General features: G+C 44.1%; 1 protein-coding gene across 1 annotated transcript; it reads left to right on the plus strand.

The window, feature by feature from the left end:
- Positions 1 to 688: 688 nt before the first annotated feature.
- On the plus strand, positions 689 to 13,047 carry gal3st4 (galactose-3-O-sulfotransferase 4; the record flags this gene model as incomplete). The annotated part of the gene is made up of 4 exons (XM_083936676.1): positions 689 to 711; positions 5,137 to 5,253; positions 10,503 to 10,803; positions 11,770 to 13,047. 4 exons carry the CDS (start codon positions 689 to 691, stop codon positions 12,844 to 12,846), a joined length of 1,518 nt encoding a protein of 505 aa, XP_083792802.1. The 3' UTR covers positions 12,847 to 13,047.
- Between the last annotated feature and the right edge of the window lie 5,940 nt (positions 13,048 to 18,987).

Below are 18,987 nucleotides of genomic sequence, written 5' to 3' on the forward strand. Positions count from 1 at the left end.
AGATGTCGATGCAGGGGTGCGGATCCCATGGCAGGATCGGGGGGTTAGGGGTACTGAACATGGAATCATTACTCTTCTTACCCGTCTTGTTTATTTGTCCTAAACAGCCAACAGAGTATCACTGTTTATTAACTATTATATTAGTAAATCACCATTTTACTGAACTGAGCACAGATGGATGTGGAGGCACAAATAGATTGATCAAACATGATTTTTTTTTCCACCATTTCTTTTTAGATGTGAATCTAAAATGTGAAGAAGGTGAAGTCTGAAAATACATTCGTTCAATTGTGAATAATTACGGGTATTTTTCCTGCACCCGTGAGCTGAAGAGCCGTTCTGCTGCGTGCCGTAAAAATCGCTTTTATTTTGCAAGCGTCCGGAAGTCCCACACGCACACTGTCTCGCTCCATCGCCCCTCCGTCCGTGTGCACTCGGCCGTCAGCAGAATAAGCGGTGTGGGTGCAGACACTGGCAATCTGGTTCCTCGGTAAGGAGTCGGGATTTTAAAAAAAAACAGTCATCCGCCTCCCGAGGACCGATCCGGGCTGGGTGTGGAGCCGCTCACGGGTCCATGGCCTGATCTGTACCGGTCGCTGATCGGCTGCGTCTGAAGCCTTCGAGATGCTCCGAGCTCTCTGCAGCTGCACAATAACACCGTCACCGTTACCGGCCCGGGGACACAGCTATGCTTTTCAAACGGAGAGCCAGGTAACATTAGCTAGCTAGCTGGAACCGTCGGGGTGGGAGTAAGGGGTTGGAGAAAGAGCCAGGGAGCACCGGTACCGGGATGCAGTAGGTTTGTGGGGGATAAAAAAGTGGCGCCGCGCCGTGATTACTGCAGAGAAAGAAGGTGTGGGTGAAGGGCTGGAGGGACCCTTCAAAGGCCTTTCTATAAAACAAAAAAAAAATCAGTGTGTGTGTGTGTCTGTGTCTGTGTGTGTGTCTGTGGGAGTGGAAGCTGTGATGACACTAAAGGCTTCTTTGTGTTGTGGTGGAGACTGTGGTTGGGTGGTGGCCACTGCTGATTCCTCTGCATTGTGTGCATACATATTTACAAAGATAGGACCCAACAGGATAGAGAAACCACAGAAATATAAATAATGTTCACAGGAGACAAATCTGTCTCAGGCTTCTGTACACGTTAAAGCGTCTGTGAAGAGATTCTCAGGGTTCTGTACACGTTAAAGCTTCTGTGAAGAGATTCTCAGGGTTCTGTACACGTTAAAGCTTCTGTGAAGAGATTATCAGGGTTCTGTACACGTTAAAGCTTCTGTGAAGAGATTCTCAGGGTTCTGTGCACGTTAAAGCTTCTGTGAAGAGATTCTCAGGGTTCTGTACACGTTAAAGCTTCTGTGAAGAGATTCTCTGGGTTCTGTACACGTTAAAGCTCCTGTGAAGAGATTCTCTGGGTTCTGTAAATGTTAAAGCTTCTGTGAAGAGATTCTCAGGGTTCTGTACACGTTAAAGCTTCTGTGAAGAGATTCTCAGGGTTCTGTACACGTTAAAGCTCCTGTGAAGAGATTCTCTGGGTTCTGTACACGTTAAAGCTTCTGTGAAGAGATTCTCGGAGTTCTGTACACGTTAAAGCTTCTGTAAAGAGGTTCTCAGGGTTCTGTACACGTTAAAGCTTCTGTGAAGAGATTCTCAGGGTTCTGTACACGTTAAAGCTTCTGTGAAGAGATTCTCGGGCTTCTGTACACGTTAAAGCTCCTGTGAAGAGATTCTCGGGGTTCTGTACACGTTAAAGCTTCTGTGAAGAGATTCCCGGGGTTCTGTACACGTTAAAGCTTCTGTGAAGAGATTCTCGGGGTTCTGTACACGTTAAAGCTTCTGTGAAGAGATTCTCAGGGTTCTGTACACGTTAAAGCTTCTGTGAAGAGATTCCCGGGGTTCTGTACACGTTAAAGCTTCTGTGAAGAGATTCTCAGGGTTCTGTGCACGTTAAAGCTTCTGTGAAGAGATTCTTGGGGTTCTGTACACGTTAAAGCTTCTGTGAAGAGATTCTCAGGGCTCTGTACACGTTAAAGCTTCTGTGAAGAGATTCTCTGGGTTCTGTGCACGTTAAAGCTTCTGTGAAGAGATTCTCAGGGTTCTGTACACGTTAAAGCTTCTGTGAAGTGATTCTCGGGGTTCTGTACACGTTAAAGCTTCTGTGAAGAGATTCTCGGGGTTCTGTACACGTTAAAGCTTCTGTGAAGAGATTCTCAGGGTTCTGTACACGTTAAAGCTTCTGTAAAGAGATTCTCAGGGTTCTGTACACGTTAAAGCTTCTGTGAAGAGGTTCTCAGGGTTCTGTACATGTTAAAACTTCTGTGAAGAGATTCTCGGGGTTCTGTACACGTTAAAGCTTCTGTGAAGAGATTCTCAGGGTTCTGTTAACATTAAAGCTTCTGTGAAGAGATTCTCGGGGTTCTGTACACGTTAAAGCTTCTGTGAAGAGATTCTCAGGGTTCTGTACACGTTAAAGCTTCTGTGAAGAGATTCCCGGGGTTCTGTACACGTTAAAGCTTCTGTGAAGAGATTCTCAGGGTTCTGTAAACATTAAAGCTTCTGTGAAGAGATTCTCAGGGTTCTGTACACGTTAAAGCTTCTGTGAAGAGATTCCCGGGGTTCTGTACACGTTAAAGCTTCTGTGAAGAGATTCCCGGGGTTCTGTACACGTTAAAGCTCCTGTGAAGAGATTCTCAGGGTTCTGTACACGTTAAAACTACTGTGAAGAGATTCTCAGGGTTCTGTACACGTTAAAGCTCCTGTGAAGAGATTCTTGGGGTTCTGTACACGTTAAAGCTTCTGTGAAGAGATTCTTGGGGTTCTGTACACGTTAAAGCTTCTGTGCAGAGATTCTCGGGGTTCTGTACACGTTAAAGCTTCTGGGAAGAGATTCTCGGGGTTCTGTACACGTTAAAGCTTCTGTGAAGAGATTCTCAGGGTTCTGTACACGTTAAAGCTTCTGTGAAGAGATTCTCAGGGTTCTGTACACGTTAAAGCTTCTGTGAAGAGATTCCCGGGGTTCTGTACACGTTAAAGCTTCTGTGAAGAGATTCTCGGGGTTCTGTACACGTTAAAGCTTCTGTGAAGAGATTCTCGGGGTTCTGTTCACGTCGTTGCAATGAATCCTCTGTGCTTCTTATCTAAACAATTGCAGAAGTCTGCGGTCAGTCCGTCCAAACCACCACCCATCTTCTGCTGAGGTTTGAACCGCTCCAACTCTGCTCTCCATTTGCTTCTAACACAGGTCTCACAGTGTCTGGTGTCTGTGAGCACCGTCACTGATTATATATCAGTATATTATATTCTCCTGATTTCTCTTCTGAGGCATCTCCATCTCCATCACACACCACCAGAGAAAAGCTCACTAAGGGCACCCTGTACAACACATTTTCCATATGTTATTACTGCACAATATCCTGTCTACATAGTCGGTCTAATGACAGGGTTTGAACACCTTTTCCAAGGTCAAATTCAGGCACGTTAAGGTCCATTTCCAAGCTTTTCCAGCACCTGACAGCTGTGGTCAAGTCTACAAATCCATACATGTTGAAATTCATTATTTCACTTTTTATCACGTTAAAAGATGCTGTAAACCACTAAAATCATCATAGATCATAAATTACATTAAGTTCATATTCTATAGCTATTTGTTGTAAAAGAAATGCAGATACAATTTCACAACATTAAAATTCAAGCATTTTCAGGGATTTTAAGCCCCTCTACGAAGCCTGTAACTATGCTGGCAATAAACAACAATTTTCATGGATGAATCTGTTGCAAAATAGTTAAACATTTATTTTTTGTGGATCAATAAATCAATTCATCGTTTAGTTGTTTAAGCAAAATATGTGGAAAGAAAACCCATTATAGTTTAAGACTATATTATTATAAATGAGTATACTTGGACTCTGGGTTCTAATTTCTCAGCAGGAATCAGCCGGTGAAGCACATTTACAGGCTGGAGCCTTCAGATGTCATGTGGCCGGTCACTTCAGCTGCATCATGTGCGTTTGACCGCTCGGTGTTCTTATTGTGTAACAGGGCAGGAGCGTGACAGAACGGAGCACTTGCAACGCCTGCGTTTACTTGGACTGAGAATTCACAATGTGGCAGGCGAGCGTACAAATGGCCTCGCGCTCACATCCAGTTCGGCAACACTGTTGTCCGGCACAGGAGCGGGGGTTGGGGAATTCCTTGTGCAAAACCACTCTGAGCTTTACAGACATAAACTGTAACAAAGAAGAGAAAAAAAGGACAAATCAATGACTCTGTAGATTCAATAATACCAGAAATTCCCGTGTATTGATTTGAAGCGTTAGCCGCGATGACCTAACCCAACGTTCACACACAGGCAGCCTCGTTCTCGTCTCTCTCTCTCTCTCTGGCCCGGGGCTGGCAGGCTTGTTTGTGTCGAGCGGCTCATTTATCTGTGCTGCTGTGCATTGAAGCGGCACACTTCCAGAGCCACGATGAGATATCAACGGGACGGCAGCTATTTCACAAAAATGACACGGTAAAAGATTGAATTGAAAAAATAGATATGGCACAAAGGAACAAAATCATCCAGAGTACCAGCAGGTCATAAGAGGTGAAGAGGAGGTGCTGCTGTTTCTGGATACATTCATGCTGCTTCCCTCTCTGTGATGATGATGATGATGGTGATGATGATGATGATGATGATGATGATGATGGTTTCTTAGTCATGTTTGCTTTATGACTCATCCAAATCTCTCCCTCTCTTTCTCCCTCTTTCTGCCTCTGCACCCACCTCCGCCACGGTTCACTCCGCTCATCCCTTCATCTCCTCTCTTTTTGTATGACATCATCTCCCTCTGGCCCCCTCCTCCCCTTCATAACATCATTCCTCCTCTCCCATCCATCCATCCATCCATCCCTCCTGCTGTTTGCTTCTCTTGTTTCTATCTCTCGTTGTATCTCCTCCTCTCAACCATCCGGCTGCCCCCTTGCGCGCACCCTCCACCGTGCCTTTCCGCTCACTCCCTCCTCTAACCTCTCCGCTGACCTGTCCTTTTCTTCACTTCCATCTCTGTATCTCGTCTCTATCCTCCTCTTTGCTCGGTGCATCTGCCTGCCTGCTTCCACCAACCATTCTCACCTCTCCCCCTCCACCCCTCCTCCCAGGATGGTGCGGTTGCTGGTGTGTGGCCGGATGGGTCCATTTTGGATGTGGAAAGCGCTGCTGATCTTCGTTTCCATTGGGGTTGCTGGCCAGCTGTTGGGGGCCATCTTCAACAAGAGGTATCTTGTCTCATTTTTTTTAAACTTAAACTTGTTATCAGGGATGTCATGATATGACTCACGGCTCATCTGTTTTTCGGCTCTCTACCACACCTGTAAAGTATACCCCCCCAGCCTCCGCTGTTCGAAAGCATGTACGTTTACATTAAAAACGTGTATTCGGGCTAAGGGCATACTCCGGTTTCTCAAACGCCATGTAAACACCGTACCCTGGGTAAAATCAGAGTTCTCATACCCCGAACTCCTTCAGTACTCCGACTATTCATGCATGTAAACACCATTCCGGGGTTACTATTGGGTTTCTTGTCTGCGCGTGCTCCTCCCCCCCCCCACCCCCCCCCCCCCCACACACACACACACACGTACACTCTGTAGCAGTGGCTTTTGACCCGCAAATAGATTAAACCAGGAAGCAACGGCGCCAAAACAACGTGAAAAAAACACCTTTAAACAGAGGGGGGACTTCGCCATGGAAAGTAACATCACAACCAAGAAAACTCTTTTCTGTCCAAAAGACGGCAGCTTGCGATTTTGACAGGTAAACCAGGGGAAAAAAGCAGGGTATGACCATTTTCAGGTTACGGATGTGCATGTAAACGCACTGGCTGTCACTGCTCCACAGAGAGTGTGCTTGGATCGTTGCGAGGGTGGTCCCCCGCCCATAAGACAGATACATTTCTATGTTGTTAAATGTATCGTTTGCTGCCACTGTAAGGGTTTTGAACATCTATACACATTGACTGTTCCGCTCAATGTGCGCCTGTGTCACTGTTTCCCCTCACCCGCTGCACGGGGGAAATGAAGTCAATGAATCACTTAAACACTGTTGATTTCTTTCCATGGTGCTGCCATAAAAATGTTCTTTTGGTTTAGTAAGTGTCAGTCAGCTGGTGAAGGCAGGTTATCCAGCAGCTGTCACTCAGGAGCTGCTGACAGACAGCGGTGTGTGTGGGGGGGTTCTCACATGTTTGCGACACGGTGCTGCTCTCTCCCAAGTGGCTACGGCTCCTTCCAACAAGTAAAAGAGACAGAACTGAGTAAAAGCGAGTACAGTCTTTTTTTAAAAAGGATTACGATACACACCTTATTGTAACAGAGGGCAACGTGAGGCAGCACCGCAGCAGCAACACGCTACTGACAGAGTCGTCGTCTATGTATGCTGCACGTTCATTCCCCATGTATTTTCCCCATGTATGACCAAAACAACGAGATTAGTGGACCAATCCACCCAGAGCGGGCGGCCCTGGACTCTTGGGACGTTGATTGACGGTGAGATTCACCATTCAGTTTACACATGAAGCCCGTTTAAACTGTGGGGCTGATAGGGTCAATGCCTGTGCGTCCTTGGTTCCTGCTCATCAATGCATCCGATGGTGATCACAGTGAGGTCATGTGACAGTCATGTAACTGGGACAGCACTGGGACTGAAGTTTGAGTTCATTTTAAAGTCCACTGAGGCTCAGCTGAACCTTGTGTTGGCTGAGAAGAACATTACAATTCTACAAGATTAAAAAGATAGTGCAGTATCAACCCGTAAAAGAGTTCTGTTTCTGTGAACTATTCATGTGGAAAACTGAAACAAGCGATGCTAAGATTTAAAGAGCGCGCTCCAGAGATAAAGAGACGTCTGCTCAGTGTTCTGACTGCTAATGTACAGTCTATCTAATAATTATTACACACTGTTGATATTTGTGCCTAATGGCTATACCGCTCAGCGGTTCAACAAGAGTTCTAGTATTATTTTAAAGGGAGCAGGACAGTATGTTGTTCTTGTACAGCTCCTTTATGTTAAAATAACAGCTACTGGTACAGTCTGACTTTCACACACAACAAAGCAGTGCACACACACACACACGCAAGTGTTACACAGACTGGTTTTCACAGGGCAACAATGCAGGAATCAGGACACCATAGATATCGTAGCTTCGACAATTCTTACAGTTATGAAACCCTGACTTTGTGTAACCGTGGTAATGGCAAAAAGCGTTCATTTAAGGCATCTCTAGTTGTTAGTCACAGCAGCATTATAAAGTGTGAAATTAGGCAGCTTCTACTGTATATTCAAAGGTCAAATGCGTCCATTGGAGGGGACATGGCTAATTCATGTGCCTGCAGCGAGTGTATGTTTGTACACTTCGTTTCGTAGTGCGCTCGGGGCACAAACTGTTCTTTAACACGTTTTTTAAAGCCGGCTGCTGTGTGTGCACAGCTATTTTCCACAACAGCATGATTAGATTATTTTTCAGCTTGCAGCAGTCTGCTCACCATGTGACAGAGACAACCACAAGAACCACACTGAGGAACTGAGGAGAACCATACAGGAGCTGTGTGAACTAGTGCACTAAATCACAGGACACTTCACAGACGGGCTCCGAAAAATATCAGCGTCACAGTTATGTTCATGGTATCAGTCAGTTAAGTGTGTCCTATGCTGACTTAGCTACTATTGTAGTTGTATTGTTTTTCTGCCGCAGCTATTCATTTTCAAATCCTGTCTGCAGCTTATGTCGTCTGATCGTTGTCTTCCCTGTGAATGAAGCAACATTTTTTCATGCATTTCATCATGGCTAGTCAGCATTTCACTTGTCTTTGGTAATAATAATACTATTGGTGTGTTAGAGATCAACAGGAATTATATTCTACGGCGCTCATGAGAGCTTGTGTGTTGCTTTTAGGAAAGAAAATGCATAGAAAACAACTGAATATAGAGATGTGCTGCAAAAAGCGCAAGTGATGCACACAGCTGGGATGCACTTGTTGCCATGATTTTTGGCTCATGAAGTTATTATGAAGTTGGTAATCTGTTCGTGGTGTCTGGAAATGAGCTCAAATGTTACATTGTGTTGATTTATTTCAACATTGTGATCGCATGAGTCACATTATTGCAAGAATCTGCTGCTAACCTAGCGTTAGCCCTTTTGCTCATTATTAGCAAATAAACTGAACACAATCATTGTGGAACAAGTTATGTTAGCTGGCTTTAACGTTAATAGTTATGCACAACCAAATTGCACATGGTGCTGTGATTGTCATGGCAACACATGGAAGGGTTACAACCAGTGTTTTCCCCAGTGTGTTATAAGTTTATTATCAACTGTACTGATACTGAGTTTGGAAGTTTATTTAAATAGTAAAGTACGGTATGAACAGAAATATGATTTTACTTCCTGCACACGGTACTGAAGACAATACTGAAGTCAGTTATTAACGGAGGGAGTCTTTGCCTTGGTTATGACCTCGCTCTCCTTGTGGCGCACAGGGCTTCTTCAAAGAGCACAACTCCTTCACTCTATCCTCTAAACATCTGGGTCCAAGGGCCCTGGGGGAGGTTCAGGTTGCAGTTCTTATGCTGTTGAGAGCATTTCTATGATGTGGTCAGAGCATAAAAACGTGCCTTAATAACCAAAACACAGGAGCCTGCTGGATCATTATTATTATTATTTTTTTTAGATTTGTCTGTTAAAGTCATAATCCATAAGAGATTTGTTGTTTCTAGTGGCTTTCTTTGGCAGTAAGATGTAATTCCTGGCGAAACACATTCACCTCTCTACTTCCAGTCCGTCCCCTATATGTTCCCCTCTTAAATCCATACACACAAACAGGTTCTTACTATACTTTTGTGTAAAACTCAAGTCAGTTGGATTTATTCTGTTGTAGTTGTTTTTTTGTAGGAGTGAATAATCTTCTCAAACAAAATAATAAAGGATCTGTGATAAGTTTCAGTTTTGTTTTTTACCCCTGTTAGGAGTGGAGTAACACTTTCGGAGTTTTCTGAGAATTGGGAACACACAACCGTGTAGAGGCATAATTAACACGCTGTCGTGTTAATAAGATAAATAACATTAGGCTGTTTAATTTGTTTACTGAAAGAACAGAACTGTTCTATAGGAAAGGGATCCTTAAATGGCTTCTCTTGGGAACTGAGTGTTGGGCGGGAGGGGGGCTCATCGTTATCCCCAAAGCAATTTCAGTCAAAAGCAACTGGACTTGGTTATTTGTCTAGGAAGACTTTTCACCTCTCATCCAAGAGGCTTCATCAGTTCATGTACGCATCTGACCAGGCTGGGACTGGTCCAACTAACTGGTGTGAGATGCAGGTATTTAACCTCTCAGAAGGCCGATGATGTCACTGGAACCCTTTGTGCTCCAAGTGCCCACGCCCGTCGTTAGAGTGACAGTCGTTGGTGGGAAGTTGGTTTCGACTTCGTTAGTGCTCTATTGAGTCTAGACAAATAACCAAGTCCAGTTGCTTTTGACTGAAGGTGCTTCGAGGGTATAATCACCATTGTTTCAACTCACTCTTTGATAGATAGGAACTTCACACACAGTTTGCTAGATGAAATTATTATGGATTATACCTTTAGAGAATTTGAGAACATGCCCTTTCTATAACTGACTCATGTACTTTCAGGTCATTCTCTCCTGTGCACCTACCTGCCACCTTCCCCTCATACGTCCCTAAAGCTATGCAACATGTGGTTGTTAGTTGAAAGTGTTTCTGGTTAAATCATTTACTTCTAACTTCAGAACTTTTTTGTTGCTGGTTGAAAAATTGATTGTTTTGACCACTTGTATGGAGGACTGAACCTGCAAAAAAAAGAAAAATGCATAAAGAAAAAAAATACTATAATAAATGTAGACATTGATTACTTGATAAAATGTGATATAATTCATATTTCTGTTTTTGTCTGTAGCTTCGTTATTTATTGACCTCCACATTTATTTATTCATTTTTTCAAAGTTTATTTTAGTCTAACTTTCTTTTTACATTTCTGCTTTGTTATGCAAATGAGGGGGGTGTCTCTCAAAGTGTGTCACAGGGTTATCTCTGCACCTATTGGTTGGTTGACATAAAAGCTAATTAAAACACAAATATCAATTTGTGTCACATTCTATCAATTGTTTAATGCCTATATATTTTTTTTTAAAACATTGTTTTCGGTACATGTTGAATTTATTTAATTATTATTATTTATTAATTCATTTTATTTAGGGGGTCTTTCACTGAAAACAGCTGTCTGCTGCTGCTGGAAGCTTATGGTAGTCAATGAGAAAAAAACAAAGTATGAGGTAAAGGGGCTTTAAAGCTTTCGTAAAGCTGAGGGGAACTACAGAGTTGCAGACAATTCTCCGGTTTCATTACTTTGAGGGACGTGGAGTCATTTGATCATCTGTTCTCTTTGTAGGATTATTAACACGCTGTTTAAATGGGATCTAACATTAACACATTCTCTTCACCTGTCCTCCAGCACTGTCCAGCCATCTGATAGGTCCATCTTCATGGCCCCTGATGCTCAGGGGCCCTCTCTGGGCTCCTGTCAGCCCCACACCCACGTCATGTTCCTCAAGACCCACAAGACAGCCAGCAGCACCATGCTCAACATCCTGTACCGCTTTGGGGAGGAGCGAAACCTCCACTTCGCCCTGCCAGTGCGCTACCAGCTGGGCTACCCACTACCCTTCAACGCACACAGGGTCAAAGGTTACCAAGGTCCCAGAGTGGTGGAGTTCCACATCATGTGCAATCACATGAGATTTAATAAGGTTGAGGTGAGTTATTTAGAAGAGGAGAGGGGGAAGTGGATTGTTCTATAGGGATGTGGATTCTTTGAAGTGGGAGCAATTGTTGGAAGAACTGAATATTTACTTGTTTTAGATTTTTGCATGAAATCCGCCAGAATTAAAAATTCTATACACTCTCCTTAAATACGAGCATAATTTAGCAAGAGCGCCTTAGAAATAAAACTTTATGTTTTCTAACCTCATAAAACACATCTTGAATCAAGCAAGTGTGACAGATGGATCATAATTCTTCTAATCGTGCGACATGTGTCTCTGGAAACCCACTGTCTCGTAGATTATGTACTTCAGTAGTACTTTATGATCCACATTTTATCCCTCCCTGTAGTTGAAATTCGATCTAATCTTCAACCAATCGATTAATCAATGGGAAAAAACTCACGTTATCTCGAGATGAACGTAATTGACCACATTAAACTCAAGTGCTGCTGAGCAACAACAACAAGAGAGGAGAAATGAATACTGCTGAGCTGTATATATCTCTATATACATCTGTCCTCTCTCTCTACATGCTACAGCGTTCCTTTCTTCCTTTATCCAGAGCAGGTACAGATATTTAGATACGCCATATTCCCTATCACAGCCCACAGTACTCCAATAACCTTGCAATGCAGATTACACAAGATCACGTAAGAATTGTGAGATAAAGGCATCTCTGCTGGGCAATTTCAAAAGAGCGCCTTATGAAAGTAACACCAACGGTTATCCAAACAGTGACCAAGCAATCGACCAACCGACCAGAAGATGTCAGCGGCATGGCTGTTTACATATAAATCAACGGTTACTGCCGACCGTTTTCAACTAAAAAAACCCTCTCAGAAGAACTATCCATCCTTCCATCTTCATCCGCTTGTCTTTATCAGGGTCAACTGTTGTAGTTGAATTGAACGAATGAAAAGCACATTTTTGTAACCACAATCTTTTCTGTTTTGGCAGGTGGAGAAGGTGATGCCTGCAGACACGTTCTATTTCTCTATCATCAGGGAGCCTGTCTCTCTGGCTGAGTCCTCCTTTGCCTATTTTAAAGAGGTATCGGCTGCCTTTCGGAAATCCAAAAGTTTGGCCGACTTTGTTGAAGACCCATGGAAATACTACGACCCTCATGTCCGCCACAACCACTACGCCCACAACGGGATGTGGTTCGACTTTGGGTTGGACAACAATGCCAATTTCTCTGAGCCACTGGCTCAGCAAGCTGTGGCCATGATCCGCCAGACCTTCAGGCTGATTCTATTGTCTGAGTACTTTGATGAGTCCATGATCCTGCTGAGACACATGCTCTGTTGGCCTCTGGACGCTGTCGTTTCTTTCAGCCTCAATGCTCGGCAGCAGAAGCCCAGCAGCGGGAGCAGTAGCTGGATGAGCGCAGCAGCAGCGGTGGCAGGAGTCACTGGTAGTGGGGGAAGCTCAAAAGCCAAGACACCAGGTAATCTAACGGAGCAACAGCGGGAGAAGCTTCGGCAGTGGCACGCCTACGACGTTCACTTATATAATGCCTTCAACAAGACCTTCTGGGAGGAAGTCAATAGGTTCGGTCACGCCAAGATGGAGCAGGAAGTACAGCACCTCAGGACGCAGCGGGAACATCTAGCCAGTGCTTGTCTCAGGGATGGCGGAAGGCCTGTGGAGGCACAACAGATCCAAGACAAATCCCTCCGTCCGTACCAAAGTGGATCGGTGAAGATTGTCGGCTACGAGCTGCAGCCACGGCTGGATAACGCCACCAGGGCGACCTGTCTGAGGATGATCATGCCTGAGATTCAGTACAAAGATGTGCTGGATGCTAAACAGTTCCCACGGGCCAAAGCCCAGACAGGGCAGCAGATCCAGGGCCTTGTCGTAGTAGCCGGTGGCTCGTCAAGGACAGGAGAGAGGTCGGTGGGGGGAGAGGCCAGGAAGAGGAGAGAAGAGCAGGGAGAGAGAGACTCAAATGGAAGCCCCTTAATGAGGAAGAACCAGACTTTGATAGGAGGACAACGAAAAGAAAAAAAGGAAGAGGTAGATGAGGTCTGAGGTGAGTCTTGATCTTAAATATGGTACCTTTGGACTAATGAAACCGAAAACTGAGCCAAGTGTGGTTAACACAAAAGCTCCTCCTCCGTACTTCCACTCTTTGGTCGTTTGCTTGTGTTCTTAAAAACATTTTTTGCTTTTACTCGGTGTCAGTCTTGTGGACCCTTGACCTCTGAGAGCCTGGGAGGCTTTCAAGGCTGCAGGAACAAGTTAAAGGAAGAAAATGAAAGGGAAGCACCATAAAGGCCTACCCACACCAGAGGCGTTTTTCCTTTATTTTTTGCGATTCATTTGCAAATGGGTATGTTTTTTTTAACTGTTGTTTGTGAGTACAGTGCTTTCACACAGATTGTGAATGCTAGCGATTCTTTTTGTGGAACGAGGTTGATTTTTTATTTTTATTTTTTTAGATAGGGCAAGATACAGGCATGAGAAGCTCCGTAGTCCCATTTCCAAACTGCATCATTTTGCATTTTTTGGTTGTGTAATCGTCACGCCCCTGGTGTGTGAAGGCCTCGATGTTGACAGGCACCTTCTGCTTTGCTCTTTATTTATAGACACACAAAAGCCTGTTTTATTCTCTGTTCATATTAATACTTTTAAGAGGTCGGTCATATTGTCCTTGATGCACATGCTCCAAACTCCTCAGCGTAACATAGGTACATTTCGCCCCTGTTTTTGCCTCTCATGCATTTCCATCACATTGACTCGCTGAGCTACAGTACGCCCCTTTTCCATCAGGCCATTTAAAAACATTTCTCCAGGAGACTCTTCTTGCAATTTGGCTCATAAAATATTCTGTCTGCTGCACAGTACCTGGATTTATTCGTCCAAACAAAGATATTCTCAGCTCAATGTACACAAATTCTATATTTTTATGTTCCTCCTACTTCTTTATTGATGTTCCTTTGGATTTTTTTTATACTTTCATACAAAATAATGCATTTATATTGAGTATATAATGTACAATACGAGCAAGGGAACACGTCAATTTCTGTCCACCTGAATATGGAAACAATGTTGCAACTTTGAATATGGATAAAAATCTCTTTTATGATGCAGTGGATGGATTTTCTTGTTATTGAGAGTCTTCTGGGGCGATTTCAACAATTTTTAAACAACATTCTGTTTTTTCAAAGTTTGTTGTGGATTTGTCAGAGAACGGCTAAAGCGAAGGTACTGCATGAGAGGCACAAGCTGCAGTTAGAGCGTGTATACAACATTAAGTTTCCATTGCTGATATAGTTTGTAAAGTCAGTACATGCTGGTACTTACAAATGCATACAAATAATTAGGTATGTCAGTACGGAGCCCCAACTAGAACCACTAACCTGGAGCGCCTCTTAAATATCTCTTCATAAGAGAAGAGGGGAAAAGGAGGCCTGTGCTTCTGTTCTGACGGGCTTGATGCTCTCCAGCCTGCAGGAGGATGAATAATGTCAGTATTTGGGAACATTCCTCCCTTCAACTATGCTGAAGTATTCACCCCCTGACACATACAGAGACATTACCACGGAGATCCATTACTTTATCATGATAAAACCAAAGTCGGGTATTAAATAATGAAATTAATATGAGCATGGGCCAAACAAGATCTCGAAGAAGCTGCATGTTAAGTAACTCTCCCTGATTCTTTACAACAACTCCCCAGAATCCCTTCCAGATAATCTTTGAGCAATGAGTCAGCAGGTATTTTGGGGATTTGATTTCGCTGTGTGGTCAAACAGGTCACATCAGACAACATAAAGACACACTAACCAACAAACAAATCCCATACAACAGGCAATGCACATAAAATATATCCTTCAATCGGACTTTGCTGTAGCTGAATAATAATAATAATAATATATATCATTGTCAAATGGCCTGTGAAAGCTTTCTGTTACAAATGAGACCATGGTATCACTATCTTAGACACTAAGGGCGCACTCACACTGTCCATCCGTACCCTGCCCCGTGCTTTAGGGTAACTGTCCCCCCCTCCCTCTCCGCCTGCGGCCCAGGCCCGTTTGTACTCACACTACCTGGGCCTCAGTGAATGCTTCTTGCTGCCTATACGTCATCACACCGTAACACATCACACGCATTGATGACGTCATCGCGATGCGTGGCTTTGTTTCCAGATCTTTCCGTAGACCTCAGAGTTTTTGTGCGTCTTGTCGACTGTTTGAATATTTTCGTCGACCAAATCTGCAGTAAACACTCCACCTCCGCATCACACCAACGTGAACCTTTCGCCGCCATTGTTGTTGTTAAATGTCCGCGCATGGTACGTCTTTTTTTTTTTTTTTTCTGTGTTCGAAGGGGCGAACATAAAATGCCGTCAGAGCCGCCGTAGGCCTCGTGCTCGTACATGTGCGCACGCATTTCCCCCGGTCTGCATGTCGAAGTGTCCTTGGGCAAGACACTGAACACCAAATTGCTCCCCGTGCTGCGCATGGGTGTGTGAATGTGGTGTGAATGGTTTAGATGGTATGCAGATGTCCACTGCCATCAGTGGGAATGTCTGTGTGAATGTGACAAGTAGTGTGGAAGAAGACTAGAAAGGTACCACATAAGTCCAAGTCCATCATTTATATAACACAGACTGTCTCAAAGAGATGGATGGAGCTTCCGAGTCTGAACAGTGAAGTCAATGCAGAAGTGCCTTAAATCTGCATTGTTTCTGATGTCCAGCAGGGGGCAACTCCAATGGTCAGATTGTAGAGAAGTCAATGAGAAAATGAGCCAACTTCTGTCTTGATTGATTTCCTCAGTAAACATTAACTAACGAGTTAATGGTGGCAGTCTCTAAATAATACCCATTTAGAGAACCATAAAGCAGGGTACGCTTTGGGGCGTGGCTACCTTGTGATTGACAGCTAGCAGGCGTTGGCTAAACATGGAGATGGTCACACGTGTTACAGCATGCTCGTTGAAAGCTGTCAGATGTTTTGTCATCAGCATGCTGCTGCATGAAGATTCAAACGTTACGACATACAGAAGACATCTCGACCTCTCTGTCAGGCACACGTGACGGCAGACAGGTCCTCACTTGATACTCTTGTACATACCTAGAGTCCACCAGAGACTTCCTTTATTTGCACATACATAGACATGTGCATGTGAGCGCTCGCTAACTGACTCCATTCTGCTCAATGACTCCCTTGATGATTCCTACGTTTTCTGTGTAGACTACAGAGGTTTTCAGCGTCAACACAGCTGTTTTATTATGTGAGTCTGAACAAAGTGAAGACGACAAGAGAGAATATCTGTGTCGCTCACTGACCCCACCGGCTGACGTCTGCTTGATAAAGTTAAACGAAGGTCCCTTTTAACCCGTTCGAACTTTAAGTGCCGATTAGGTCTGAAAATGTCTGGAATAGGTCTCAAAAAGGAATTAAAGTCATAATTAGTAATAAATCAACAAGATTTGAGATACCTTGTTTCTAGCGGCCTCTTTGGCAGAAAAATGTAACTGCAGGTGAGCTTGTTCTTTCAGAGCCTCCATCTTGTCACGTTCACGGTCGCTATGTGTGTTGATTTTTGGTAAACTTTATTGACACACATCTACCTCTCTACTTCCAGTCTGTCCCCTATATGTCGCCCTCCTTAACCCATACACACACACACACACACACACACACACACACACACACATGTTCCTATTACACTTCTGCCCTTACTATCAGCCTGCCTCAGAAGTTGAGGTTCCCAATTTCTGATTGCAAGTGAACGCAGCATAACCGTTAGTGACAATCTGGGCCGACAGACCAAACACTGTCAGCAGCGTCACTAACATGGCGGCTTATTTACATCTAGAGAGGGAACGTCTCCACAGACACGTATATTGGAATACTCAGCATTGAGGCAAGTACAAGGTCTTTCATTAGTGGGTCATATGATCAATCACCATTGTTTAAACTCACTCTTTGATAGAGAGGAACTTCAAAGACAATTAAAGAGATGAAAATCTGAGTACAACTTTAAATATAACGTCAGGATCCCTGCATACGACGTTATCATAACTGCAATGCAAAGAGATTTTTGTCTCCTCCATAGACCTCTGCTGCCTGCTATGATTTCACGTCCATACTGAAGCTCTGTTTTTATAAAAATAGCGGCCACAAAGCTTTAATTGGTCTTGTTGATCTCGATAACTCTGCAACCCCCATAAGGGGTTTGTGGTTCCGCATCAGTAAAGTGTTGGTAAGGTTTCAAGTTAAATTTATTGAGGGAGGATGTTAAGTCCATCCGTAGGTACAGTGGGCAGCCATTTTCCAGTACCTGCCGTCACTAAGCTGGCTGTGATGTGGTGCAGAAGGGAAGCAGAGCACACATCAGAAACCAGTGCGAGCACCTCTCAAGCTGCTGTGGGACCGGAGAGCAGACTGTGTATGAGCAGTCAGAGCACATCAAAGCGAGACATCCGTCTGCTGCGGTCTCCACTTACACTGCCGTCAGTGCAACACAACACAATCAAGCCTGTCACGAGGAAAAACAGCAACATGAACCATCAAAGGTCTCGCCATGGTCTCATTCGTTTTACAGCCATTTGAGAATGATATTTACACATTAATATCGTCAGAAAAGAGCATGACTTTTGCCTCACTGGTACAAATGTTCGTTCTGCACGCGAGGAACATATTTGCTGGCATCAAGTATGAATAAGTATTGAGAAATAACTAGGAAAACGTATTTCAAATGGGAGAACTGAGATACATGTGGCAGAGTCACGGCCCACATACACAGACATCTTATATGGACATAGTGACTTAGTGAAGGTCTGTAAATGGCTTAATGTTGGAGCTCTGATTGTGTGTCTCTAACACTGAGAACACATTTGACTGAGTGATGCTAATGGTCCCACACAAAGAGTTCTTCCACAGCAGCAGAGTGTGTTCTCCATCCTGTGAAGTGTGAATGGTGTAACCTTACAGCACTCGTCCGTCTGGGGGGATAGGGTGCACCGCGTTGTGTTCTTATGGCTGCCTCCTCTGTCTCCTCCAGTGAAAAGGAGACTGATAATCGGCTTGACAGTAGACACTGAGTCAGAGGGATGATAAAGAATGAACTAGATTTAAAATTATAGGAGCACACCCGTGTTTATTTGTGTTCCCTTCCCTTCTAACGAGACATCGGTTTCTATCTATTTGTCTTTGTAAAGCTCAGTGTGCGGACAATTTGCTTCGGTTACATAATCCATCAAAGCGGTGGCCTTTATGGAAGCAGGCCCTGTATTCACACCACATCTGAAGGCTAACAGGAGCTCCTTACTGGACTTAGGAGTAACTCTTTAAAAAAAGGGGGCTTGTTAGGACTCCTAAATCTGTGAAAAGTTCTAAGTCACTAAAAGCAAATCCCAAACAATACTAAAATGACTGCTGCTGGCAACATTTTAACAACCTTTAACGACGTCTTTCACAGTTATCCTCGCTCTGAATGTTCCTTTAGTAATGTCTCTCCTTTCATTAGTTGTTGTTTGCACCTCTCACTATCACCATGGTAATTGTAGTCGGATCATTACGACTCTTCTTCCCTGGATACCTGCTAATTGTTAACTGTTGTTAACGAGCTGTCAGACATGTGAGAGGCTGATAATTATCTGCACATTCAGGCCCTGTTTACACAACAGTGCCCGTGGGTGAAAGCGACAAAATATTTCATCAGATGTGCCTTTTGTTTAGACGGCGACGATTAAAGTTTTTGGGGCTTAAAAAACCCTAAAAAGTGAAGCCACCCTCCAGAGTGGAAATCTTAATAACGCTCCACCGTTGTGTTTCCGTCTAAAGGGGTAAAAACGCAAACGTGCTGGATGTTACGTAGGTGTTTACATAACATCCATGTGCGACTGTTTCCATCAGTGAAACATTCAGGTGTCCTGGGTGGAGCCGAGGCGGTGGGAGGCTGCAGACCGTGCTGCAGATCCCTGTCACACTGTGCGGCGTCCTGCTTCTCCAGTGTTAGGGAGAGAAGGAGAAGGAAGTTTCTGCGCATGCACCAGCTCAGGGTGCCTTTGTGTGGCAGTGCTTCACAGCTCCACCTACACACCTGACCTGCATATTACATCCAATTTCACACAATTTTGCGTCACCGTATGCACGCAGATTTCCCCCCAAAGACGCTCGTCTAAACGTGGAATAAAAAGTGATAATGCAACGC

This window comes from Echiichthys vipera (assembly GCF_963691815.1).
Source record: "Echiichthys vipera genome assembly, chromosome: 22".
NCBI lineage: Eukaryota > Metazoa > Chordata > Actinopteri > Perciformes > Trachinidae > Echiichthys > Echiichthys vipera.